Source organism: Podarcis gaigeae (genome assembly GCF_964106915.1).
Source record: "Podarcis gaigeae genome assembly, chromosome: 2".
Taxonomy (NCBI): domain Eukaryota; kingdom Metazoa; phylum Chordata; class Lepidosauria; order Squamata; family Lacertidae; genus Podarcis; species Podarcis gaigeae.
Genome location: NC_139679.1, coordinates 49178080 through 49204877, shown reverse-complemented (window position 1 = coordinate 49204877; position 26798 = coordinate 49178080). Strand labels below are relative to the sequence as shown.

The 26798-nt window shown below is 40.5% G+C and overlaps 1 protein-coding gene and 1 long non-coding RNA gene across 22 annotated transcripts in view; one reads left to right on the top strand and one right to left on the bottom strand.

Moving 5' to 3' along the window:
• Positions 1-26798, bottom strand: part of TENM2 (teneurin transmembrane protein 2) — a 712099-nt gene that overhangs the window by 129509 nt on the left and 555792 nt on the right. For all 21 annotated transcript variants that reach the window (XM_083718520.1, XM_083718523.1, XM_083718504.1 and 18 more), the window contains 2 exons: positions 12822-12944; positions 1423-1628 (listed from right to left, as the gene is read on the bottom strand). In XM_083718520.1, coding sequence (XP_083574646.1) covers positions 1423-1628; positions 12822-12944 — 329 coding nt within the window. The remainder of the gene's footprint in view (positions 1-1422; positions 1629-12821; positions 12945-26798) is intronic.
• Positions 2412-8236, top strand: LOC310835452. Its single transcript, XR_014559670.1, has 3 exons — positions 2412-2467; positions 3771-3988; positions 8179-8236. It is a non-coding gene; the product is annotated as an uncharacterized lncRNA (long non-coding RNA).

The window sequence follows — 26798 nt, the reverse complement described above, 5'->3', positions numbered from 1 at the left end:
ATTATTATAGGAACTCTCACTCCTCCTGACAGCCCCTTCACTTGCGGGGGGGGGGGGGAGGCAAAACGTTTAGCAAATATTTTATAATTTGCCACATGATAGAAACCAGTTTGCCTGAGATAGCACTGCATTCTTTTATGTTAAACTCACAAGCATTGCAAGCCAGCATTTCTGGAATTTTGCTGTCCCTCTGAAACACTACTCCCTATCCACAGAATTGCAAAACATATTCTGAACAAGTATACAGCTCCATCAGTTTGACTGACTAAACTAGGCTCTTGGAATATTTGCTAAACAGTAATACAGAGAAGTTTCAATCTCATTGGAGCTCTCAGACAGGATCTGAGTCTTCATAGTCTCAGGTTAATCATGTACCTAATTTTCTGATTATTGACTTGTTCCCACAAAGGATTCGACTTGCTTTGGCATATCAGCACTCATCAGTGATGAACTGTCAAGTGAAGTTTTATGCTCTTTTCACAGATTACATTTTTAAACTGAAGGAACATGGTGTTTTCAATTTTAACTTTAGGGCAACATCCAATGTCAAATTCAGATTATTTCTATTAATCTAGTGAGATGTAAAGGGGGGGGGAGAGCTTTTATTGCTGCTTTCATTTTGATATGGAACAGGCTGACTGTTTGTTTCTAGAATCACATTAAGCAATCGATGGATCCTGCTCAGTTGAGTTACCCTATTGTCAAGCTTTATAGCTGTGCAGAAAGTTAGTGCATAATTTTTGGTTATTGAAATAGTTGAATATTGTTAACTCAAGCCAGGATAAAAGAAGAATTGAAGCTTTTGTCTGGGGAATGCTTGAGCTGTAGGCTCCTGCAGGTAAAAAGCTCACTCAGGAGAAAGCTTAAGCCAAGATTTGTGGATTTAAAAACTTATTCAAGACAACAATAAAGTAAAATCCCAGGATAGAATGTGCCCCTTATGGATCTGCTGTGTTTGAGCTATGTTAAGGAGATGGAACTGAATTTTCACCTGGTAATTCTCTCTTTAAACTAAGAACATCCAAAATGATGAAAATGTAGACGAGCTGCAACCATACAAATGCTACTACAAATTAACACATAGCAAAGCAACCTAGGACACAGATAATATCCCATATGTTCTGCAGAAGCTAGCTTTGACAAGAAATGTTATGGGAAATGCAAAGTTTTTGCAGAAAACAGCAGTTCTCTACATTCTCTTTCTTCTCCATTCACAGCAAAGTCTAGTAATACAAAACAACTTGGTGGGTACTGCTGAATTTCCTCATTCCTACAATTAGCAGCCAATAAGGTGAAGTGGAGGCAGGGAAACTCACAAAATTCTTTCAGAAACTCTGTATCTCCAGATCCTAGAACATAATCCCACCGAAGAATTAAAATAATCACTAACACTTCCCCCCATGAAACATCTTCATACAATACCTGGACATGTGAAGGTGGCAGTCCTCTTCTTATGTATACAGCAAAAAGGGCATCCTTCCCTAACGAGATATTGAATTTCAGGAATTGTGGCTGTGTGATATGGATTTGTGACCGCCAGAATACTCCTTGTGGTACTTCCTGAGTGACCCTCCGTCCGACCTCTGCCTCCCCGCTATCTATGCTGTTGTTTCTAGAGGCCCAAGGTCCTGGAAGACAAGAGCCAATAAAAGCAGATGAAAGTCAGATTCAAATAGCTATATATTTAGCAGTCTCATTTAAGATGAAACTGTGTGGCAATCTTAGACGTCAAAGCAAAACTTAATTGACAAGACTAATTTATCAACCCATTTCTTTAAAAAAAGTAGTGAAAATACACTGCTTTCAATAGAGTTATTTCAGTGTAAGTGTGAGAATCCGCTTCTTAGAAAGCTATAAACTTGCTCCCTGGGGCTTCTGAAATCTTGCATACAGCTTCCTCTCCCATTTTTAATTCCATGATTGCTCTTTACTGATCAAACATAATAAGAGCAGAGAGGCAGCTAAGCACATTAAAAGCTCCTTGCAGCCTTTTCAACATCCTAATGTGAATGGGATATAAAAATAAATCCACATGGGAAAGTAAGGCAGTAATTTCAAAAGGGAAAGGAAGGGGGTAATTTCAATGTAAATTCACTGATTGAGGAATTTTATTCATCATATGTCAAATACCAAGCAAGTTCGTAAACAATCACACTATTAAAAAAAGTAAAACCCAAGTCCATTAATTTTAGATTTGCTTCTGCTAAATATAAGATTAGGATGAAACCAAATGTATTGTTTTCCAAAGGCTCGTGTTGCTTGAAACTTGACCAGCTGAAAAATAAAATTATCTCTCCAATATAGTTAAAAACCCCTTGCTGATTCTTGACAAACAGCAACTTTCTGAACAAGCAACTTTGGACTGCACCTGGGAAAACTGAGATTTTGGATGAAGAGTGGCAGGAAAATATTTTAAAATAAAATAAATAAGAGCATCGCCCATTATTTGTCTTTTCAGCAACATAAGGTAGGTCAAGCTTCATGATTTTGTCTGCATAATTTTTTCGCCTTTAGAGTGGATTTTTTTGTTCATTATTGGTGTGTGGTAGTATAACCATGAGGACATAAGAATTGCCTTGCTGGATCATTTCATTTCATGCAGAACCATCTTTGACATGACAACCAGGTGCTCCAAAGCAGCTCACAAACATGGCACAAAGGCAACAATCATCCCAATATTTGTCTAATGATTTAAAGAACCTTGACTAAAAGTTACATCTTTCAACAATTAATTCCATAAGTTAGTAGAACAAATATTGTGTATATTGGAGCTTCTGCAATTCAATTTAATTCGGTGACTTGGGCAGTTGTATAGCTTACAGTATTATCAGGTAGTGTCAGTGCCATGGAGCGCTTATTATGATGTTTAGCTAGTTCACCAGCTATGGCATTCCTGGTCACTGCTGGCCACAGAGATCCATCTTCTGGTAATCTCCCGTTTGGATTATGAAACTCTGTAACACTTTCAACATGGAATTCCCTTGAATATGGTTCAAAAACTGTAGTTAGTGCAGAATGTTACTGCCAGATTGTTAAGTAGATCAGCTTATTTTATTTACTTTGATTCTATGAGATCTGTACTAACTACGTATATGTTACATGATCCAATACAGAGTTGCACAGGTGTTAAGATTTTCAGAGGCAATGATGAGGGACTGGATAGGAACCTTAATTAAAATAAAATGAAAGTATTTCAAGATTGTGAATCTTATTTCAGTTTCAGCTATCCAGCTGCTTTAAAGTATGTGATAAAATAGAAGCTTTTTTCTACCCTTCTAATATTTATAGAAGTTTATATTACTATATGTTTTTAATTCAGATTGTTAAATCTGATATGTTTGACATGATCACAAATATGGTTTAGATAAATTTGCACCCATATAAGAACACACATCTAGGATATAGTTACACCTCTGGAAGTGAATCAGTTTGCCAAAATCTGTCATAATTTTTGCCAAATATTATCTGTGAGAGACAGCACTTTCAACAAGGGCATAACAATGTGGCAGGGAAGTGTGTATAATCCAAGTAAGTACCAAAACATATCCTCTGCATCCATTGTCTTTAAATGTAATTACCACTGCAACAAGTTTTCAATTTTAAATTCCAAATTGCCTGTGCTCTTGAGGCTTACACTTGCATGTAATGAAAAGCCATTTAAACATATTCTGTTGCCAATGTCTTTACATGGTAAGAGAATGCTTTGACTGTACATTGTTAATCTTTGAATAACAGTTTTCAATAAGCTGTGTCTTTTTTGAATTTTCTAGGTTAATGGGTCTTCAACAATATCCGAGGACAAAGAAAAGGCAAAGAGAAACACAAGAGCATGTTGGCTACGAATGGAACGAATGGGATTAATGTAATATCAAGCAACATGCCTATGTGGGTATGCCTGAGCAACTCATCATCCTCAAGAGGTATCAAGTGAAGATTCATAATGGAACAATGATCCTTTCTACAAGCACTGTCTTTCATCTGAAGATCTGTAAGTACCTTGAGGTACAACCAGGTATTGGCATCCTCATAATAAAAAGAGAAATACCAACTATCAAGAGCATGGCAATGTACTAAGGGTAGCACATCAGTCAGTGGCAGTGATGGATAGAAAGGCTAGAATATAAAAGGTGTAATTTGCATCTATCACTTAAGAACGTAAGAAGTGCCATGTATTTGCAAATTGATGCAGATTTCATCATTCAATTAAGACAACAAAGCTTTTCCTAATATTGTAACTTCCATGCTTGGACTATAGACCCAAGGTTACCCAAGCAATGAGTCAAATAACGAAAACATAACAGCTTTACTATTTGTTCAAAAACAACACAGAATCTTATGTCAATGTAAGAACTAAAAGCTTAAGGCATAATTTAAGGTGCCATACAATTCTGTTGTTTGGAGCGGTATGGGGAGAATATAATCCAAGAAGGAAGTTTCCATGGGTTAAAAACATGTCCAAATTTTAACTTTTAAATAAAATAATACCTTCTTGTGGATTGACACACCTCTATTGTGGGTAACAGATCACATTATCTGCTCCTGAACCTGGTAAGAGGACCATGATATATGTACATAATATTCAGCAATAAGTCAACAAACATCTGCCCTACAGTTTCCCTTTCTCTGCTAAGCTTTGTTGATCTCTGCTTCCAAGATGACAATGGACTCTAGTTGGCTTAAGCCAAAGTGATGCTTCCCCACAAAAGCCTAAGTCAACCCTACATGATTGCTTGAAGGGTTGCTGTAAGATCACAGCAGTGGGCTGGGCTAAGAGAGCAGCAAAACACCACTGCCAAGCCATTGGCAGTGCTTTGGAAATTGAGCCCAAGTATGACCCCATGGATACCTTCCGATGGGTAGGACAAGAAGACAGAACTTCTGATTCTTTGTTCTACCAGCTTATTGTGAAACAAGAGCTAGCAAAATGAATATATAACATTGTCTTATAAACCAAACCACTCTACCCTAACTTTTCCCATTTGTAGTGAGGGAGCCCATTGGAGATGCCCATCGCCACTTTCACCACTCAAGTCACCCACACATGGGTATAGTTTTTGAACAGGGTTTATCCACATGAACCATAGAGTTGGAAGGGATCTTGAGTGTCATCTAGTCCAATCCCCTGCAATGCATGAATCCTGCCCACAGCTGTCCCTGGGTGGGCTCGAACCACCAACCTGGTTAACAGCCATATGAACTGACCCGTTGCATCACAGAGATTCCAAGTTCTATGCAAGTAAGCCAAACCGGCTCGCTTGACTGCGCAATTTAATCCTACAAACGTTAAATTGTATATGAATAGATTCCATTCAAATACTATAACAGTGGAGGGACAGCCTTACACCTATGGACGCTGTCACAGTGCAAAGACAGGAAGATGTTTTTAAAATAACTTGTTTCTCTTTTTTGTCCACTGTATGCCCTTCCATATTATCAATTATTGGCTTGTATGTTTCATTAAGATATGTTTTCTCTTTAATTGAGGCATACTGGCACATTATAGATGTGATAAGCAAATGGCATTGTAGTAACTGAAAAATGTCCCCTGTACTGAAATGGTGGAGAATACATATATCATGTGCCTTCAGCGTACTTGCGTAGTAAGGAGTATTTGCAGAATTAATTAACTTTGTTTTCAATTTCCTTATCTGAATATTTCATAAGCATGAACCAAACTGCAGTGAAGCTCTCTGAAAAACTTAGCTTTGGGCTCTAGAACAGCGAACTCCTGCAAAAGTAACAGGTGTTTTAAAGTGGAAGGCTACATAGCAGAAGTCAAAGGCTGTGATGGAAAGACCACTGTAGTAGCCTCATACTTGCATATTTCATACTTCTTGTTACTGCAGTGGATAGGCTATTTAATACAGATCTTTGAAGATGTACTTTAGGAATAATGGACTAAATTGGTTAGCTACATGAGTTATCATCCTTTTTTCATGGTGATGTTAAACAAATCAATTTGACATCCCATTCAAATGTTATAATTCTATGGAATTGTGGATATTTAGGCAGTGCACAACTCAGGAACAAATTTCAAATATTTCAATCAATTAAAAGGAAATACAATTAAAAATAGTAGAGTCTCCTACAAGCATTAGAGGCAAATAAGTTTTGAACAGTTTTGTCTCCTTAGATTTAGTTCAGGGGTCAGCAAGGTTTATCTTGCCTGGGCCCGATTGGCCCCGTGGGGATCCCTCCATGGGCTGGATTGTGCAATTGTGTGGGTGTGCACGCTTGCGATTTCCAACATCTGCGCATGCGCAGGGGCGATTTTCGGCACCATGGAAGCAAGTCCCTGCATCGTGCTGTGCCAGTTTAGCACAGTGTGCGAGCAGGCAACTCAGTTTGGGTGTGGCTCGTGGGCCGGTCAAATGACCTCCGCAGGCCGCTTCCGGCCCATGGGTCTTAGGTTGCTGACCCCTGACTTAGTTCATCTAAAACTGAAATGATAAAAAGATGCTGCAAGGTAGGTTATAGAAATGAAGCCCCTACAAGAGTACCTGTAAAATTTAACAAAAGTTACAAAGTACGCCTGCATAAATCTGCTTTAGAAATTATTCTGCACCACATATTTTTATCTGTAGCAAATAAAACAGAATACTGAGTATTTTGTAAGACATCACACTTCATTCCCATTAATTCTATAGGCAGTGCAACTAGCCCAGGGATCATTTGAACTCTTAGAAGGGCTCAGAAGACTTGTATTTCATTGTCTATTAACACAGTTCATGCCATATATGATACAGTTTTGAGCTGTCAATAAATTCTGCTAATAGCACTTGCTTATAGTTCTGCTGAGTCTACATTCTCCTGTAGTAACTACTGCTTTACTTCCTAGAACTAAAAAAGTGCCTATCTCTCACCAAAGCTGCAATGTCAACTTACTTGCTCTAAATGAACACTAACAGTTTTTTTAAATGTAGAAGAAAAGAACACATTTCAGATGGTCAAAATACTAAAATAAACATACATGGGGGGGGGGAAGGCTGCTCCCATGACGTGTGTGTGTGTGTGTGTGTGTGTGTGTGAGAGAGAGAGAGAGAGAGAGAGAGAGAGAGAGAGAGAGGGAGTTCAGTACTGTGTGATTAGATAGGCAGAAAGAGTACTAACAGCTCAGACCTAGGCATGAAACAGTAAATGAAACATATGAGGTATTTTATACCGAGACCCTATTAATTCGTGGATCCAGTAAATGTTAAAATCTAAGCAAGGATACAAATTCCTGGAATAGGGTGTTAATGCTGTGAACCCCACCATCGTATATATGTGTAAATCTACCATATATCATAAAGGCGCCTGGAACCCCTTGAATTTCACATTACTTGGAGATTGGAATGGTATATAACACATAAATACAACCAAGCTGCAATGTTGCCATTAAATAAACTCATATCCAGTCTGATCTACTTTGTTTCTAAAACTAAAGCACTGCAAATCTTATGTACGTGTGAGTGTATATATATATATATATACACATACAGAGTAACAAATTTTGCAATAAAGACACTCCAGTGGTCCTAGATAGCTTAAACAAATGTATTTATTTCCAGCATTGATCCATTTTGTTTTCATGGTCTACAGCAGTGGTTTTCAACCAGTGTGCCATGGCACCACTGCGCGGGCAACACTGGCCTCTGTTTCTCTTTCCTTCCCTCCCTTCCCCTGATGCCTTCTTGTGTCTCTGCCTTCCAAAATCTTGCAGCAGTACTGGCTACAAGTTCCTCATGTGCCTCTGGGGTTGGCCAGGGAGAGCTGGTTGTCAGGAGCTGAGGCAGCATTGGAATAAGTAAGCAAGTGGGCGAGGGACCCTACGCCAGCCAGTCCACCAGCCTTTGCTATTGGGAATGGACAGACAGGATCCAAGGCCCCGCTGGACAGTGTGAGGAGTCACTTCTCTTTGGAGGGGGGGAGCTCAGAGGACTCCCAAGGAGAGAGGAGAGGAGGTCGAGGAAACACTACACAAGGGTGTTCGAAAAGGGTGAGAAGCTGCCAGCTTGGCAGGCAAGGGGTGACATAACTGGGCTCCTGAGCCCCACAGGGGTGCCGCAGAAAGAATGCAGTTGGTCAAGGAAGACGTGGACACAAAAATGTTGAAAAACTCTGGTCTACAGGAATGCTTGCATCCTCCATTTTCACCCACTGTTTATCAATCTGTTCATTTACATGTGCATATTTCAGGGGGCTAATGCAAACCATCAGTAACATTCTGATGTAGCTTAAGCTAGAAGAAACCATGGAGAAAATCTAAAAAAAAGAAGAGGTGAGCCTTTAGCTAAACTATAATACTCTAGAATAGAATAACAGTGGCAGAATTTAAAAATGCTGCAAGCTGGTGTCTTGGAGTTTGCTTATCTCAGGTCTCATAGTTGCTAAAAATACTTTGCAGTTTTTTCTCTTTTATCACAAGTCTATATGAAAGGAAGTTTTAAATGCTTATTTCTTCTTTTTACCCAGGGAAGTCATTTTGATCTGTAAATCAAATATGTATTTAGCCACCTGTAAATATAAGATTGATCTCCTTTCTCCATTATTTATTTTTAGACGGGTGTTATTTACCCAGTTCAAATTATTGTTTTGTCATGTGCACTGCAGAGTGGAGCTCAGTACTTCTCAAGCATGCCCGAGTGCGGGGGGGGGGGGCAAATCTGAGGCCAAAGGTATCCATTTTTATCCTCCCTTCAAAAGGATATTCTGAAAATGACACAGCATGGACAATAGCAGCATAAGCTGCATCTCAGACAGACAAATTGACTCATAACATTATTGAATGTGCCCAGGATAGCACATTTTGTTTCTCAGAACTGAGCTCATATTAACCAATATCAAGGAAGTTTGGAAGATTTAAGACCCAGACACAGTGAAGCTGTGGTGGTGCTGGATTAAATTGGGCCACAACTCTACTGAGTATGTATCCATGTGATCAACGAGCCCACCAGCTGATTGACAAGCTGTTATTCAACCACTATTGAGGTCTGCCACAGTGTGAACAGCTTCCAGTGGACCTCATCCAGTCACTAGTAGGGGGTGCTGTGGCCCACCAGCCCTGAAGCTGAGCTTCTGGAAAGCACCACCCTCCAAGGTCCCTTAAGGGGATTCCATGCTGGATTGGGGTGAGGTGCCCCTCCCATGCTCCTCCCTACTAAGGATCCACTCCAAAGTTGTGAAGATTGCTTTCAGGAAGGAAAAAACTCACAGGACCCAGCCAATCCACCTGTGGTCAAAATCCCCTTCCCCCCAAGCCCTGAAGCCAGCGACTAACTGTGGCATGTTGAGCAAACACCCCATGGATGAATAAATGTTTGCTCAATATGCCACAGCTTCTTAAAGATTGTCAAAATACACTGGACAGAGTCAGAGCTGTTCTTGGTGGTGCCTTAGGTGAGTTCAGCTGCCTTGGTCTTATTTATGCCCACATGTCATTCAGAGAAGATGTGTTGAGTTAAGGTTCACACAATGTTTAGCCAGGCAGACAAGACATCATCCTAAAATGGTATACTTCCTTCTCTAGATTTTCCTTCTGTTGACCATCCACAATCAGCTGAGCAGGGAGAGTATCTTCTTCCAACCTCCACTTCAGGAAACCCTCATTCAGGCCAATCCAACTGTTCTTATTTTTGACAGAAGCCTCTGGGGTAAGCACAGTGCATCTTGACACTGCATGGGAAGGTCACAACCAGAAATTCTTGTCTGGTACCCCACGTAGTTAGTCACCCATGTAGTGACTAAAGGTTTGACAAATCACTATATCATGGGTTCACTTCAACATCATCAGAAAGGTGACAAGTGTGATGTACAGTATCTCAGAGTACAAACGCTTAAGGATGAAGGATTATCAAAGCCTTTGGCCTCCTTGACTCCTTCAGGAGGAAGGGTGGGATATAAATTCAATCAAAATATAAACAATAACAATTCACAAACAAGTGATGTAATACTAAATAATTCACATTAATTGTATTTCACATGAGTAATAATAATGGATTTCACATCAATTACAGTGCTTTGAAAGTAGTACACTGAAGTTTATGAGAAATCAAAACCTTTACCAATGTTCAATGCTGCATGAATTCACATTACAGCCTTTTGCTTGTTTGCATCTTAATGTGCCCTAAGGTATAATTTACTTGGTACAGTACTTAATAAGGTTAAGCGTCCCACAACACATTGCGTACCTTGATTAAAACACAGCCTAAGTAAATGACTAAATGCAACAATGCTTTGTGGGATAGACAAGGGTGCTGGATATATGGAATTTGACATTTTGAGGGCTTCCATTTCAAATATCAGAGAAGATGAAGAGGAGCAATACGGTGCAATGCGTTAATTTCTTACTCCACACGTGCTTGCATGTTAGAATGATCACATGTTCAAAATAATTGGTAAGCTGATTTTTATAATACATTCTACCATTTGCAATACCAAGCTGTACATAGCAGGTCACACTTCCTAGGTTACTGTGTCTAATAACCTGAGTATATTTAGAAGTCAGGACATCATAGCATAGAAAAATTAGAACTAGAAATAATCCATTTGATTGTTTACCCACTATTCTATCATTTGAATTATTTAGGAGTTAGGGATAGAACAACTATGCCTACCTGCACTGTGTGAAAAATCCCCCCTCTCTATCTGGTGCTTATTCTCTTTAGATATTTGTAGATTAGTAGTTTTCAACCATTTTAGACCTGGGACATACATTTAGCTGAAACATGCATTTTGGAAACCACTTCTTAATTTTTAACCACACATTTGAATAGTGATAGTGTTCCAGGTAAAACCCACAGTAGGTCAGGCTGTGACCCCGTAGCATACCCTGATTAATTAGCAGCAGACAAATATTGTGTACTGCTGTAAAGTTTATCCTTCCCTCTGTTTCTCCACAGTTTTTCTGGCCAAAGCAGACAAATGACAAATGTAATGACAAATGCCCACTCAACATACTACATTACTTTCAGCTTCTGATTATGCTTTGATAAAATACCAAGTTTATTAGTACAAGAAGAACATCTGGCCAGTTTTCAACAGCAAAATGTGCACTCACCCCTGAATACAGGGAGACAATGCTTCTTATATAGCCAGCCCTATGCATGTTTACTCAGATGCAAGTCCCACTCTTTTCAGTGAGGTTTTCAACCTAAGAGGTTCACATTTACTTCCACACTGCAAAAAGGTAGCATAAGACAGAGTTATCTTACTGCTCATATTTCAAGGGCTAACATGTGTCTCTCTCAGTTTGGAAGGCTATCATCTTTTTAAAGTAGTTGCTGGCTTCATCCTGGGCTCTGTCAATTATGAAAGGTCATTCTGCACAACCGAGGAGGCAGGACCTGAAACAGCTGGTGTGTGAAAAGCTTGACAGAGGGCTTCTTAAAAACTGCTGGCCTGGCAATATTAGCCTTAAATTAAGTGAATGAAAAGGAAAAGGCAGCAAACCTTTCAGACTTCTTCTGCTACCATGTCATGTCTTTTTGAAGTTTGTTTTATTATTGCAGAGAAGAACATATGGGTTCAAATATAATATTCAAAGGTTTTATTTGGGATGTCACTCAAAAAGATCATTAATTTCTTTATATCTGATGAGAGGGACTCTAGATAACAAAAGCTGATGACATAATAAAATTTGTTACTTTTTTAAAGGTGCCACACAACTCTTTTTGCTGTACATTTGGTTGTAAATTTTTCACTCTTTTCTAGCTGCTCCTAAATCATCCATTTCTTTCTTTTCTGCTCTAGTCCTGGAGACTGCCAGTACATGATAAATGTGGTAATCTCCCCCCACCCCCGGCAAGACTCCTGTGTCATCAGCATTTGTATTACAGGCAGAAAAATTCAACAGGTGAGGACTCTTACGTCTTCATCTCTGTGACAGAAAAGGGTCTGCTTGCTGAGCTTCTGCCTGTCGTGCCACACAAGGGCCTTGACAGAAAGAGCAGCAGCAAGCCCACAGGGGAGTAAATTGGAAACAGTCCCCTTCATTGTGAGGTCTATGTGTTTGAGGTTTAGTCAGGATTAGGATTACCAACTGGCCATAAGAAGTATGTCCTACCTAGCTTGGGCTTGTGTCGTTAACAGCAGTTCACTTTTCAGAAATCAGCAAGTAAAAACTTCTATGGCACTGAGATAAATTTTAGTGCTTGCTAATATCTGCATATCAAGCCACAGCAAAGGGAAAAGAAGGCTGGGGTGGCGGAGGGGAAGGAGTTGGCAACTCTATTCATGATGTTAACTACCCTCAGCATAATTGATCAAAAATCTACAGTTTATATGGTGACCTGAAAGTCCTCAGCATATGTTTTATAAACAAAAATGGTTTGTGCTTTCCTTCAGATATACAAATTTCTAAAGGAAAATGACCATCCTACCATTTCTCCATATAACCCCTGTTTTTTCTTAGTTTCCCAATGAAGCAAGCATGGAAGCAATAATCTATTTCTTCAGAAGCAATCCCCATGTTGTTTCCCCTCACTCTGGTTATGCATCTCTTTAAAATTTCTAAGCTATCCACAGTATGGGATGTGAACTTCAGCAGTCCATATTATTGTTGCTCAGAACTGCTAGGGATATGTATTAAAGCTGACACTGCAGGATAAGGTCCCTTTTAAAACTGTTGCAATTTTGCCAGATATGGCAGTACAAGTGGAATTCATGCAGAAGAACTGCTGCAGTCAAATGATTCAAGTAACAGTACTCCTGGAAGTGGACCATGAATAATGTTTTTAATATACTCAAATGAAATACATTTATTTTAAAGCCTTAACTACAGGTTGTGGTATGTGAAAGACTGGCTGTTCTACAAATAGCAAAAGATGCAGCTGAATCCTCACCTTTACCTCCAGATGGCATTGTTGCTACATCATCAGAGCCTGGCAATCCAGTCCGTATCCCATTGTTAAAGGTGTGTCCATCTGCTGGTTGTAGCTGCCAGTTTAGCCCAAGCATATGCATTGCTGCAAGACACAGAAAGCCGGGAAAAATAAACATACAATGTATACATTACAAAAGTCATGAGGGAAGAGAAAACCATTTTAAAATAAAGCTGCTTCAGGAGGAAAAAAAGCTTTTTTCGGGGCAGGGGGTTTAATGCATGGGAGCAATGCATTTTATATTTGTTGAACTGCTTCAGTGTAGTATAATGAAAAATATATAGATAAGACTACATATAATAAAATAACTGGATAAGAGACAAAAAGTGGTTCATTAACATGCCACTATAAAAAAGTATAAAGACAAAACATTGCTCAAAATAAAATCATATTATTTTGTTGTGCAAAGACTGCAATAGTGTGCACAATCAGATAGAAGTCAGTTCCACCGAATAAGGGGGACTTACTGCTGAGTAAACATGCCAAGAATACAGTTGAAAGTCTGACAGCTGCCTCTATTTAGAACTGAAATGTGCGTAATACATTTCACAATAAATGCAAAGCCTTTCTTCAGTGTTTTAACATGTGTAGAGTTCATTTTTGGATTTCATTGTGTAGAGGACATTTAAAACTCACTGGGGAAAGCAACTGTTTAATTAACAGTCGCTATTAGCCGTTGATTAATCAGAAAACATTTGCTTTCGTGTCATTGTCTTTACCTTTCTGGAAGACACCTAGGAACTGTAAAAAAAGGGGGTGGAAAAAGAATAGTTAAGCCTAACCATAGTTTTTAAGAGGTTGAAAGTTGTATGAGAGAAGCATTGTTTTACAGGTTATACACTCCTTTCTTTTGTGTCTGTGTTGTCTCTAGAGAAACAGACTTCTCAAAAGCACCTATGAACAAAGAGCCATTTCACATGTTACATTTTATAGGTGCTTAAAGATGTTTACACCTAAAATTGTATAGTATGAGGACCATGCTACATGTTATGCTAAATGCTTATCATGCTGCTACAGATGTGCTTTTGTCTTTATTCAATTGTAAGTGCAAGGGTTTGTGGGATTGTCATCAAGACTGCAGCACATGGGGGTATCCTTTTTCTCTTCCACTGCAATCCAGAAATACTCTCCCACCATGCCTACGAGAGTTAGCACCCAAGGGAGCTTCACCCCCCAAAAAACTTAATTTGTAGGGGGGATCTTTCTGTCTGGATCCCAGCTTGAAAGTGAATAAATAAACGTTTCCTCCTGTATGCTGCAGTACCAAAAGAACCCACCTATATATTTTTTAAAAAACCTCACAGACATGGGCGTGGCAAGGGGAGGGGGAGGGGGGGTAAATCAAGTAAATAAGTAAAAATACTTAACTATCTGACCAATCACATCATGGGTAGCTCAGTTTTGCCCCCACCCCCACCCAAATGATCCTGATTACGACCATGCTTAGACATTGATGCTTGCTACACAAATTTATGTCTAGTTTGGCTCTGAATATGTTCCCCAACACTGCAATTTGTCTGCAGCTCCCTGCCTACTCTCTGTGAAATGGCCCTCGGGTGTGTGTGCCCCACCATAAGGAAATAAACATCAACAATATTACCTTAAACTCTCTGAGGAGCAAAACTGTCTCTTTCAAGTGCAATATATTGAAGTCCAATTACAACACATAGTTTGAAAGACACTAGCAGCAGGGGTATTGCTAAGTACTTAGATACTCATAATATTCAGGGGAAAGATCCATGGTACATATTTGCATAAAATTTGCATATGCCAACATGCCCATACCTCCTCAGAAGTACAAGGGGAACAGGACCCTCCAGAAGATCCCAGCTTTTAAAGACCTAGGAGCACTGCCTTAAGAATAGCTGGTTTAAAGTAAGTGATAGGACAGTGATATTTTAATAGTCCAAAGATTCATATATGGAATATGACTGCTGGCTTGACTGTACTACATCTGCCTGCCTTTTGAGCTATCCTTGTGAAATCCTTCCTGAGATTCTAATGCAAGGTTTCGTTTATAAAGGAACAGGTCACAGATTACAGATGCTCCTGCTCCTTATGTCATCAACATGAAGAGTTGCCAGAGAACAGCCTTGCATCTTTCAAGTTCCCAGTGCAGAGGGGAGCAAGGCAGCCATGGTATATCCTGTCCATTCCTTTTCCAGTCCACTCACCTGCCCTTTTCAGCAGGACTCCTGATGTGCCTTACTGCAGGTGAGGGAAGCAGGCAGACAATAGAAGCAGCAAGTGATGGCTGTCTCGTGTCACCAGGCAGTTTAAAAGGATGAATATATTCATGAACCCCAAGTTGTGACCCAGCATCCTTAAGGACTATCCGTTCAACTAACCAACCTTCCTTCCTTCAGGATTTACAGAACAGTATTACCCCTATGCAGCAAATTATGTAGCTTTGTCCCCCATTTCCAATTGCTCAGATCTATCTGAAAAACTTGCCTCATTACAACCAGTGCAATAATTAAATGTGCTTTGAATTATTAATGTGCAAGACCAGTTAATGAGTTTGGAGGTATTATTCTTCACAAATATACTTCGTTCCTAGTCTGTGTTGAGCACTAAATGGTTTTGCTGAGTTCCGTTCTCTACCTTACAAATGGCCAGTCAGCCGCTGAAGGACTGGAAAGAGGACACAGTGGGTTAATTTTAAAAACAGTTTCTCTCAGGAGAGTCTGGTTCAAATGTAGCAGGGGTCACAAGTGAAATGAATTTGGTAGGCCTAGTCTCCAATGGTAGTTATGGCTACAGTTCAGAAGGAATGTACAATTCATCACAATTGACAGGACCTACTCAAGAGAGGGGACGCAGGTGGCGCTGTGGGTTAAAGCCTCAGCGCCTAGGACTTGCCGATCGAAAGGTCGGCGGTTCGAATCCCTGCGGCGGGGTGCGCTCCCGCTGCTCGGTCCCAGCGCCTGCCAACCTAGCAGTTCGAAAGCACCTCCGGGTGCAAGTAGATAAATAGGGACCGCTTACCAGCGGGAAGGTAAACGGCGTTTCCGTGTGCGGCTCTGGCTCGCCAGAGCAGCGATGTCACGCTGGCCACGTGACCCGGAAGTGTCTCCGGACAGCGCTGGCCCCTGGCCTCTTGAGTGAGATGGGCGCACAACCCCAGAGTCTGTCAAGACTGGCCCGTACGGGCAGGGGTACCTTTACCTTTACCTTTACCTTTACCTTTACTCAAGAGAGGCCTGGAAATGGAATAGCTGGGTCTTGAGGGTCAGGATAAAGGGCCAACAGAGCAGCTACGGGGTGAAGCAGGCCCAGGCCTGACAACATTATGTTTGAGGCTGCTTAGTGCAATCAGCCATTAAAAATGTATGAGTCTAAAGTGACAAAATCCTCCTGGGCTGACTTCCACAGAAATGTGTGAAGGGGTACATATATTAAGGTAAAAGGTAAAGGACGATGAAGTCCAGTCAAAGGCAACTATGGGGTGAGGCTGCAACTCAGGCATCTTGCTTCAGGCCGAGAGAGCCAGCATTAGTCCACAGACAGCTTTAATAAGCACCCCACACAAACATCCACATCCATGTGGTGTTTTTCCCTTGGGGGGGGGGGGAATACAAAGCAGAATGAGCATAGCTAGATGCAACTCTGATTTTGCTAACAAGCAACATAGTTGTCGAGACTTTCAGCAATCACATAGGGAAACAAGAGATCGTATCCTTCACGTACTGAGGTCACAGCAGCTTTGTGGGGCATTGCTAAACTGTTCTCACACAGAAGTGTCTGGTAAAGGATAAAGAACCAATCAATACGTATTAGATGAAATATGTGGAGTGACATCGTCATCTGCTTGTGTAAACACAGTAGCCAGATACACACTGTGTTTAGAGAGAGGGTTATCAAGAGCTGAAGATTTTTTAAGGATCAGCATTGTCAATATATAGCAGGAGAAGAAAATACCCACTGCTCATCTTAAATGAAAGACAGTTAAGTTTGCAAGGCCAGGTCTTCAATAGATGCTAGGCTCTTGACTTATAATAAAATTTGTTTTATACAACATCATTGGTTCGGACTTTATAACTGTGAATCAAACCCCAGAAGATTAGTACTACAAGTAAATATAAAGAAAGCAAGAAAGGTATGTTGCTGTCAAAGGTGTGCAAATGAATTTTTGTTAAACATTGGGACTGGGAAATTAAAACCAAAACCTAAACAATGGGGGCACTTTCTACACATTTTTGCTCTTCACTCGGAGAACTGGCATGTTAACAGGTGATGTCAGCTGATGGGTGAGGTTCAATCCAGTGTGTTGTGGCAGTGCTTTGCAAACACATTCCCTGTGGGTTATATGCTGGTAAAACAGACCCTGCAGAACACAGGATCAAACCCTTCCCACACATCAGCTGTCAAGCAGAGAGTTTAACTCTGCTGGGTGCTTTTTTGCCAGCATGTTCTCTGAGGGGAATGGGCTGGTGGGCTCCTGTGGGTCAATGGTCACAGGTGGTTGGGATCTCCTATGTAACCTGACATAGGGAGGGATTCAATGTAGCACTAAAAAGATTGCTCCCCCAGTGCAAGCATGCCTGCTTGCCTAATGGAACAATCTGCCCTCTTCTCCCTTTGCTCACAGTTCTAGGTTCTTCTGACCCCTTACAACTGGGGAGGTGAAGGGGTCATGTAAGGGGAGGAGAGGGCGGAAGTTGCCTTGCAGTAGCAGAAGTTCTTGCACAGCCTTCCACTGGCAGGGCTTGTTGGTTGAATCCTGCCCACAAACATGATGTCAAATTATTGACAGGCGAGTGTCCCTGCTGACCTATCAAAGTTCGCCTGTGGAATGAGGGAGATCAAGATCTGAACCATGAGGCCAAAAAGTTTCGCCACCTCTGATTTAACCAGTGAGATCTGTCTTGTAACCAGCCTGCAAATGCAAGTCACATCTGTTCAGATGCTGCTTCTCTAGGCTGCCTTGAAAGCCCAGTTATCTTTAAACATTGACATGTTCTTTCAGTACATTCAGCCTGGACCTCTTGGCTTCTTAACAGCCTTGTGGTGCTTTAACTTATGTTGTGGCATAATATACGGTACCTTGCAATGTGAACCCAATTACCAATCATTCCCCAGCACAGATGCCTCAAGCATTGTTTTTAAATCCCAGCAGATCTACAGGATCAAATTACCTAAGGCATTTCCTACAGAAAGCCATTCTGCATGTGCCATTGGCTGTTTTTGCAGGCTTCAGAATGAGTCATAAAAAGGCTGCTTGATGGCCCAGTTCCAAAGCTAAAACCTGGTACCCAATTATTATTTTGTTAAAAAAATTCTAAACATGGTTAACAAATGGCTGAGGACCAGTTTTAGTTATGGGAATGGTAGAGGCACATAATGGTAATCTTAGGTGTCACAAATGATAGTCTTTACATGTCTTTAGAGGGTATAATTTCATGTAAGTGGCAAAATTAGCTAGGTGTCACTACACAGAGACTCTAGATTAAGCAATCTAATGCCAGGAAGCTGCTAAATCGGTGTATCTCAATGATAAAAATGTAGCATTGCAAATGTGTGTTGCTGTATGCTGCAAGCAGCAAAGCATGATTGTTCTCAAATTATATTTTCCAAGATTATGGCTGCAAACCTACACACTCTTGCTTGTAAGTCATTTTTAGCTCAATGGCATCTACTTCTATGTAATAATCATAGTATGTGCATTTTAGTGTGTGCATTAAATCACACACTGAGTTCATGTTCTGCTGTACATGTTGATGTTTACTATTACTTGCAGTTCTAGAATAAAGCCTCTTACTTGCTGCTTGATATACAGGTGGAAGAAGGCAAGAGAACGAGGAATCCTTTTCATTTATCTGTTATCCATCCACAGCTACTTCTGTCAGTAGGTGGGGAAAACAGGGGAACTAATGGCTGTCAGCATGGATATTGATGAAGGATGAATGATAGCAGCCAACAGCCGGGGTGGGGGTGGGCAGTAAGGAAGAGTCCAGGTTCCTTTAAAATGTATGCCTTGCTTCATTTTGGATCCCTGTTTCCAAAAAGGGAATGGGAGTCATCTAATGCTTTTCAGCGTACTTATACGTAGAAGAGGATTTGGGTGAAATAAACACAAAATCGTCTTTCAAAACTGAGTCAGTGATATTTCTTCTCCAGGCCTGCATTGCGTGAATGGAATGGAATGAATTTTCAAAGCAATGCACGACAGATACGCCCACAAATCCCATTAGCTGTAATGGGATTTGTGCGCCTATCGCCCATGCAATGCTTTGAAAATTTACCCCTCCGTGTCCAATTTTAGTCTTTCTACTTCCAAAATACTTGAAAAGCTTACACACACTTGGAATTACATTACAGTTTTTTTTATAAAATAAAATAAAAATCACAAGATCTGGCTTTAAATTCCCTGAAGCACCACCAGAAAGCATGTTTAAAAAGAACTGGAACAATCGTAACAACCTGTATTATCATTAGTTTTCTATCTTCTATTCTGACAGCAATGAGAACAAACTTCTGTTTTATTCTCTTTTTGTATTTCTTCCCTTCAGTCCTCTTGAAGAAATGTTTTGATTTTGTGCCACTTTGCGAATGCAATTTTTGTCACAAGAATGATAACAGCACTGCATGCTGCATTCAGAATTTGAAATCTTAGGACAAAGGCTGTGCAAGAGAACATATTGCAGCAACACCATTCATCTATTCTCATGACAGACCTTAGATTGTACAGAGAGCAGAAAATTGGCACAAGATTCATCAATTCCTGAAACCAAATATAATGAGCCTGCTTTTGTGGCAACCTTAAGATTCAAAATGCAGTCTCTTTGCCCTGTGTCCTCTTTGGCTAGAGGACCTGAATGAAAATAAAGAACAAGAATAATACATTGTATTTTACATGAAAAAGGACACACATGTCAAATACAGTCTACGATCCATTTCCCATCAGCCCCTTTTTACTATGCATCAATTCCACATGTGTTATCTTCAATATACAACATAATGCCAGTAATTCTAAGATTCTAACACACATTTTTATTTGTATCTCACTGCATCACAGTAAGCCAAAACAAGTAACAACTTATTATTGACAGATCCATTAAAATATGCAAAACACAAAATTTTGGGGAACCAAACAAAAGTGCCTGTAATTACCACTGATCAAGCAAGCATGAATGGATTTGGTCTAGAAAAATAATATTGCAGGTAGACTTAGGACCTTGTTTACATATGTGCAAAACAACTTTGTTGTGTGTGATAAATACAGCAGTAAGAATGTAAGAGCCCTGCTGATTCAGACCAAAGATTTATCTAGTCCAAATTTCTGTTCTAACAATGAACAACCAGGTGCCTATGCAAAGCCCACAAGCAGGATATGAATGCAAAAGCACTCTCAAACCCATGTTTCCCCGCAACTGGCATTCAGAGGCACACTGCCTCTGATACTGGAGGTAATATATATCCATCATGCAAAGAAACCATTTATAAGCAACTACCATTAGGGATGGAAGGATCTGCCAATTTAAGTTCTCTCCACAACTCTGCAGCAATTGGCAATATTTCTTTAATGTGAATTTCTCCCAATAAACACAATTTGCATGCAGTTTTGACTAATGTATACATTTTTGTTAGCAATTTCTCCTAATATAATTCATTTTAAATATATTTTTCACTAATGTAGTCATTGTATGCACATGTTTACCTAATATATGCTTTTTTGGTAAACACTGGTTGGTTGGAAAAGTGCATCACAAAAATCAGGTGTGTGGATTTTTAAGGAGGGCTGTGTTTCATTTCCCATGTGTGGCAGAAAGTGCAAAGTTGATAAATTTGGTTTCAAATGTGAACTGAATCAAATTTCTCCACTACCATGTATTTGCCTAATTTGTGTCCTGCATTGTTGTGTTTAATTATGTTATTTATGTAACCAACCCTAGGACAGTTTGTATTTTTTTATTAATTTTCTATCCCTCCCTTCACACAAAGATCATAAGGTTTATAGATCACAGTGTGATGAAGAGTGGGCTACAAGTACAAATAACAAATAAACCACCCCCTTTTACTACATCTTGAGATAGCAAATTTTCTACTTTAACTATGTGCTTTCTACTGGGTCAGTCATAACATTGGGCAAAGTGAGGCAGCTGGTTTTCAGTATCATCAAAGGTTGGTATATTATTTTATTTATTATTTTTACAATTTTACTGTCCTGGAGGGAGAAGAGGTGCTTCCGGGGTTTCCTTCCCCAGGTGCAAAATTAACTTGGCTAGCTTTGAGTACCATGTGCCTAGACTTGAGGGAGCTGGCATTTACGGGGCCTGTTAAGGCACCAAAATATATTGGGCTGGTCCTGGTTATGTGAAGTACTTCCTTTGGTCTATCCTAAATCTCTCTCTATTCAGCTTCACTGGATGCCCCCAGGTTTTAGAGTTATGGGGGGGGGGGGAGAGAGGAAGAGCGAGAGAGAGAGATGTCTCCCCATCCGCCATAGCTGTTAACTTACAGATTTGAAAATAAGGCACCAGCAGCCTCGAAAATAAGGGATCAGAAGCCAAAATAAGAGATTTTAGTCAACCAGCTGAAATACAAAGTTAAAAGGGACCAGATAATTTGGGAGAGCAGCGCCGGTTTTTAGCCCTTTGTTTCCAGAGGTTGCTGCTCAAGACACCAGCTGATGAAACACTGCAATTAAATAACTACAAGCAGCAACCACATTTCGTGCAAAACGAAGTCCAAGCTACGAAGATGCTGCTGCAGTTCTGTATCTTTTCTCTCGTGCTCCATCTGCAGCTCTCAGTTCCATCAGGCAGGGCAGGAGGAAGGGGGGGGGGAATAGCGCCCGAAGTAAACCCGCAGATCAGACCATCTATGCTAGTCTACCACTACAAATCTATGGGAGAAGCGCTTGCGGTCCTTCCTCCGCTTTCCCCCTCTATGGTTAGCCCTTGGAACACCTGCCCGCACCTCCGCCTCTCCTCCTCCTCTCTCAGAACTGCTTTCTCTATGGTTGCCCTCGCTCTCCTCTCAAGGCTCCTCAGTCCCGGCGGGGAGGGGTACCTGGGGGGCGAGGCTGGTGAGAGGAGGCCGGAGGGGGGCGGGCCGGGCAGCCAAGCAACACAGTTGGAGCCTCCCTCCTCCCTGGCTGGCAGGGAGGGAGGGAGAGGAGCTGCTTCCTTTGAAACCCGGGAAATTTAAGGGACATCATCAATAAGGGACAGCAGCGGGACATGGCGCTGGGATAAGGGAGTTTCCTGCCAAATAAGGGACGGTTGAAAGCTTTGCCATCCGCTTTCTCTGCACCATGAAGCAAAAGTCTGTGCCCAGGAGCCTAGCCCCCTCCTCATACCAGCCATCTTAGAAAATAGTGATTCTAGGCCCTTTCCTTCCTTTAGCTAGACAAAATTGTATCTGTAGATAGGGCACGTTTAAAATGCATCTAAAAAGCAGAAGACACAGCTATACTTTTACTTGACAGTTTTCTCTGACTGTTCCCAGCAGGAATGAAATTGGGTAGGAAGCAGGAAAAGTGCAGAATTGTAAAAGAGGTACTTTTTAGGGAAACATTGTAGTAACATCTAAGGTAGTACACCTTTACTAGATGTGCATTTGTGGCCAAGTTGAATTTGGAACCATTGTAGCATATTCAAGATAGGATTAAACATTAGGCTTAAGTATGTGGTAAAACAGGGACCCTGCTGTTGTGTAATTATCTGAGAGTGCCTCTGGGTGAGGAATGAAAACTGTCTGCCATGTGCCAGCTTACTTTAATACAATTCACCGTTCAAAATATGGTGGCTATTGTGTTATTTTAAGAGAGGAGCAGTAGCCAAGTTCCCAGTTGTGGAAAGTTTAAAATAAACGAGAGCTAAAATGAGCATGCATGACCTGTCAAAGTTCTTAAATACCAATAAAAGGCAGAGTGCTCATTGCATGCATTAGTTTGGTGCAAGCATATCATTAACTCCTTGCAAACCAAGGTTTGCAAATTAGGAGCCATCACTGGAGCTCTCTCTTTTCTGGGCTGAATGTCATCCTCCGTTACCATGCTGGCATGAACCAAGACTGACAGTCTCAGTAGCATCAATACAACTGGTTTCTTCATAAATCAGCACTAGAAACTATTGTGGAAAGTAGGTTTGAAAACAATGGTTACAAAAGAATCTGGCTAGTGTTACCTAAATCATGAATTTTTGAAATGTATTTTTATTCTCAAAATGTAACAATAAAATATGAACAATAAGCACATATGTTTCTCCACAAGGAACAGCTAATGCAGTCAAAAACAATGCAGACATATAAGAAAGTACATGAAAAACAGACAAAATCTTTACATCTATCCACAGATTGCAAACAATCTAGGGCAGTTGTCTTGTATGGTCCTCACATTGCATATGTGAAATAAATGATTACCAGGTGACATAAAAAGATAATGGGTTCATTTTACCCCGGCTGCTTGGAATTGGCATGCCAGGTTTACTGCCAGAGCAACTGCCCAGACTCAAGCACACTAAAAATCAAGAAACAAACCTATTGCAGAACACCAAGTTCTAGGTAAAGGTAAAGGTACCCCTGCCCGTACGGGCCAGTCTTGACAGACTCTGGTGTTGTGCGCCCATCTCACTCAAGAGGCCAGGGGCCAGCGCTGTCCGGAGACACTTCCGGGTCACGTGGCCAGCGTGACATCGCGGCTCTGGAGAGCCAGAGCCGCACACGGAAACGCCGTTTACCTTCCCGCTGGTAAGCGGTCCCTATTTATCTACTTGCACCCGGAGGTGCTTTCGAACTGCTAGGTTGGCAGGCGCTGGGACTGAGCAGCGGGAGCGCACCCCGCCGCAGGGATTCGAACCGCCGACCTTTCGATCTAGCTATCTCTAAATTAGCTATCTCTAAATATCTCTAGTTCTACCTATCTCTAAATTAGCAGCCACCATAAAAAAAAACCTAACATCTCGCTATGACATACTGTAAATGTTGACAAGAATCATTCTAAATCCTCCCAGAAGGCTAATATAGGAGACAATAAAATAGTTGTGCTATATATTAGATCTATTTCTGTTAAAACAGTTGACCAAATGTTTGGTGTAATATCACAATGGCACCATAAATGCAAGAAGGTTTGTGGCCCCTGTGTTAGAAACTGAGATATGAAAGCTGGGAGCTAAATGGCACCTTAAACCTAGGTTATGAGTGCAACAATGGAATGTCTAGGTGCGCTTTTTTTATAAGAACACAAAGCTGAAAATTAATTATCTGCAGCTAGAATATTATGTTCATTTTTCACATGGTCTAGTCCTTCCCCTGCCCACCCCCCTAATATTCTTAAGAGGGTCTTTTCTCCAGTCTTCAGAGAATAGCTGGAAGTGGGGTGGCAGAAAAAAGGTCCTCCTTTCCTTCCACTCTGCTGTTTTAATCTGAAATCTTAGGCGCAGTACTGCACCCAGAGCTCAGAAACCACTCGTGCCAATGAAATTCCATGTGGCAAAATGCACCTAGAACAATGGGAGTTTCACACACTGTGTGGCCCTGCAACCTCTGCAAAATGCAGGGTCAAAGAATTCAAAATATGGGATAGTTTCACTGACCTAAGAAGCCACCCGTGCAGGAGCTTTAACAAATTCTCTCATATTCCCAAAGAGACGGATTATAGTGGTTTCTTAGAGCATATTCAAACACAAGATTACACAATATTTAAATCATTTTAAAACAGCTCTAGAATCTAAGTGTCTAGGAACACCTTAGAAACATTTGGCCAAACAACATATTATAGAACAGATGAACTAAGCTAAATCAGTTAGCTACTCTGTTTTTTTTGGATTCCATTAATCTTGATACCCTTGCAATCTCTCCTTCTTGTAGCCAGTTGCCGGGTTCTTTAAATTATTAATATTTAATATTACAGATTCCCTAATATTTTGATGCATAAATCCATGCTAACACTTTCTGGTGTTCTTATGCAACTGTGCATGCTTAATATTTGATAGGTGGCACAAGTGATTTATGAAAGGTCTCCTCAAAATACACCAATACACATTTAGTGATAGACACATATCTGTCTGAAAGCATTATCTTACAAAGAAAAAAACCATGATAGCATGTGCCCAAGATTCAGGATTGTCACATTATGTATTTATCTGTAAATGTATGTCTATCACTAATCTTGGCTTGACAAATTTCTAAGTGATCCAAAATGAAGGTGAATGGAACAAGGATTGCCTAATTGTACAAATACACAGCTCAATGGTTGAAAGACAACTTGCAGACAATCCAGATATACCTTTATTTTCTGATGCTTATCAACATATCTTCACAGGTGATGCTGATATTACTATACTGATATATTGCTATAGACAGGAGTTGGCAAGGTTTACCTTGCCTGGGCCGGTTCACTCCAGCGGAGATCCCTCCATGGGCCAGATTGTGCGCGCACCCATGATTTCCAGCGTTTGCGCAGAGGCGATTTTTGGTGCTGCAGAAGCGAGTCCCTGTGCCTGGCTGCGGCGGTTTAGCGCAGTGCACAGGGACTCACCAAGCGGGCGGCTCAGTTTGGGGGTGGCTCATGGGCCAGTTAAACGACCCCCATGGGCTGCTTGTGGCCCATGGGCCTTAGGTTGCCTACCCCTGGCTATAGATATGGTTTGCGCATGGAACATGAGTTGATCTGTCAATCACATATTTACTTAGAAGTAGTTCATACATGCATGGGAAAACTGAACACCAGTTAGTTTTCACTACTCTTGCTCACATAGGTACAGTAGTGGGGAAAGCTGTATACATGGACCTGAACCAAAATAAGTATCATTGGGACTTTTGGTAGTAGCAAGAAGTAGTATGAGGGCAGCAAAGCTGGTTCCCAAGCTTCTATTATTTGTCTTTGAGACTGGGTCTTTAGCACCTCAGCAGAAATGAAGATGTTAGACTGAGAATCAAATACAAAAATTAGACTCTGCATACCCACTATTAACTCTGAAGGTTTGATTCCCCCCACCCCGTTTTCAAGCATAGAATTACAAACTAGATTCTTGCATAGTTTTAAGAATGAATCACTGCTTCATATTTCAGTACCTGCAAAATCCAGCTACTGAGATTTCAGCTTCTTTCTTTGCAGATTAGCAATACCCTTTAAATGCCTAGACACATTTGTCATAGCCGAAATTTTCCTCCATCTGTTTTAATTCATGAAAAAATGTATTTGATTTTATAGTCTTAACAAAGGAAATCAGTTACTGACTACTATAAGTGGCTGTCCATACTAATCCTGTCACTTATAAGTGAAAATTGCTGCACTGCTACTTTCTTGGAACAAATGGATAGAGAGAAATTGAGGATAGCAGAAGTTACTCATCTCTGTAAGTATTAGCATCAGGAATACCTTATTCTCAATTTTCCACTGGGTTTTATTACTAATTTTCCACTGTCAATTTTACATTAAAATATTAGTTTAAAATTCTGATTAATTCTTTCTTTTGGGAAGAAAATTGTATTAAAATGATATTAAATGGTATTTAAATTATTAAAATGGTATTTGTGTAGTAGAAATCCTGGTCCCCCAACAGTTTCCACATTGTTTTCTAAACTTATTCCCATTTACAAAAATAACATTCCATACACACTTTAAGGAGGATGCAGCATGAAGGCTTTTTGCACATAGATTTAATCAAAAACATCTCAATCCTTGTTGTGCATCATGGAACAGAATGCAAAATCACTTAACAGTTGAAGGAGGCAAGGGAGACCACATAGCACAAATGTAACCAGAGCACTCTATCGTCTAGGACAGAGGACCTCAAACTTTTTAAACAGGGGGCCGGTTCATTGTCCCTCAGACACTGTCGGGGGCCAGACATTTTGAAAAAAATATGAATGAATTCCTATGCACACTGCACATATTTTATTTGTAGTGCACAAAAAACAGGAAATACAATACAATATTTAAAATGAAGAACAATTTTAATCAACATAAATTTTTAAGTATTTCAATGG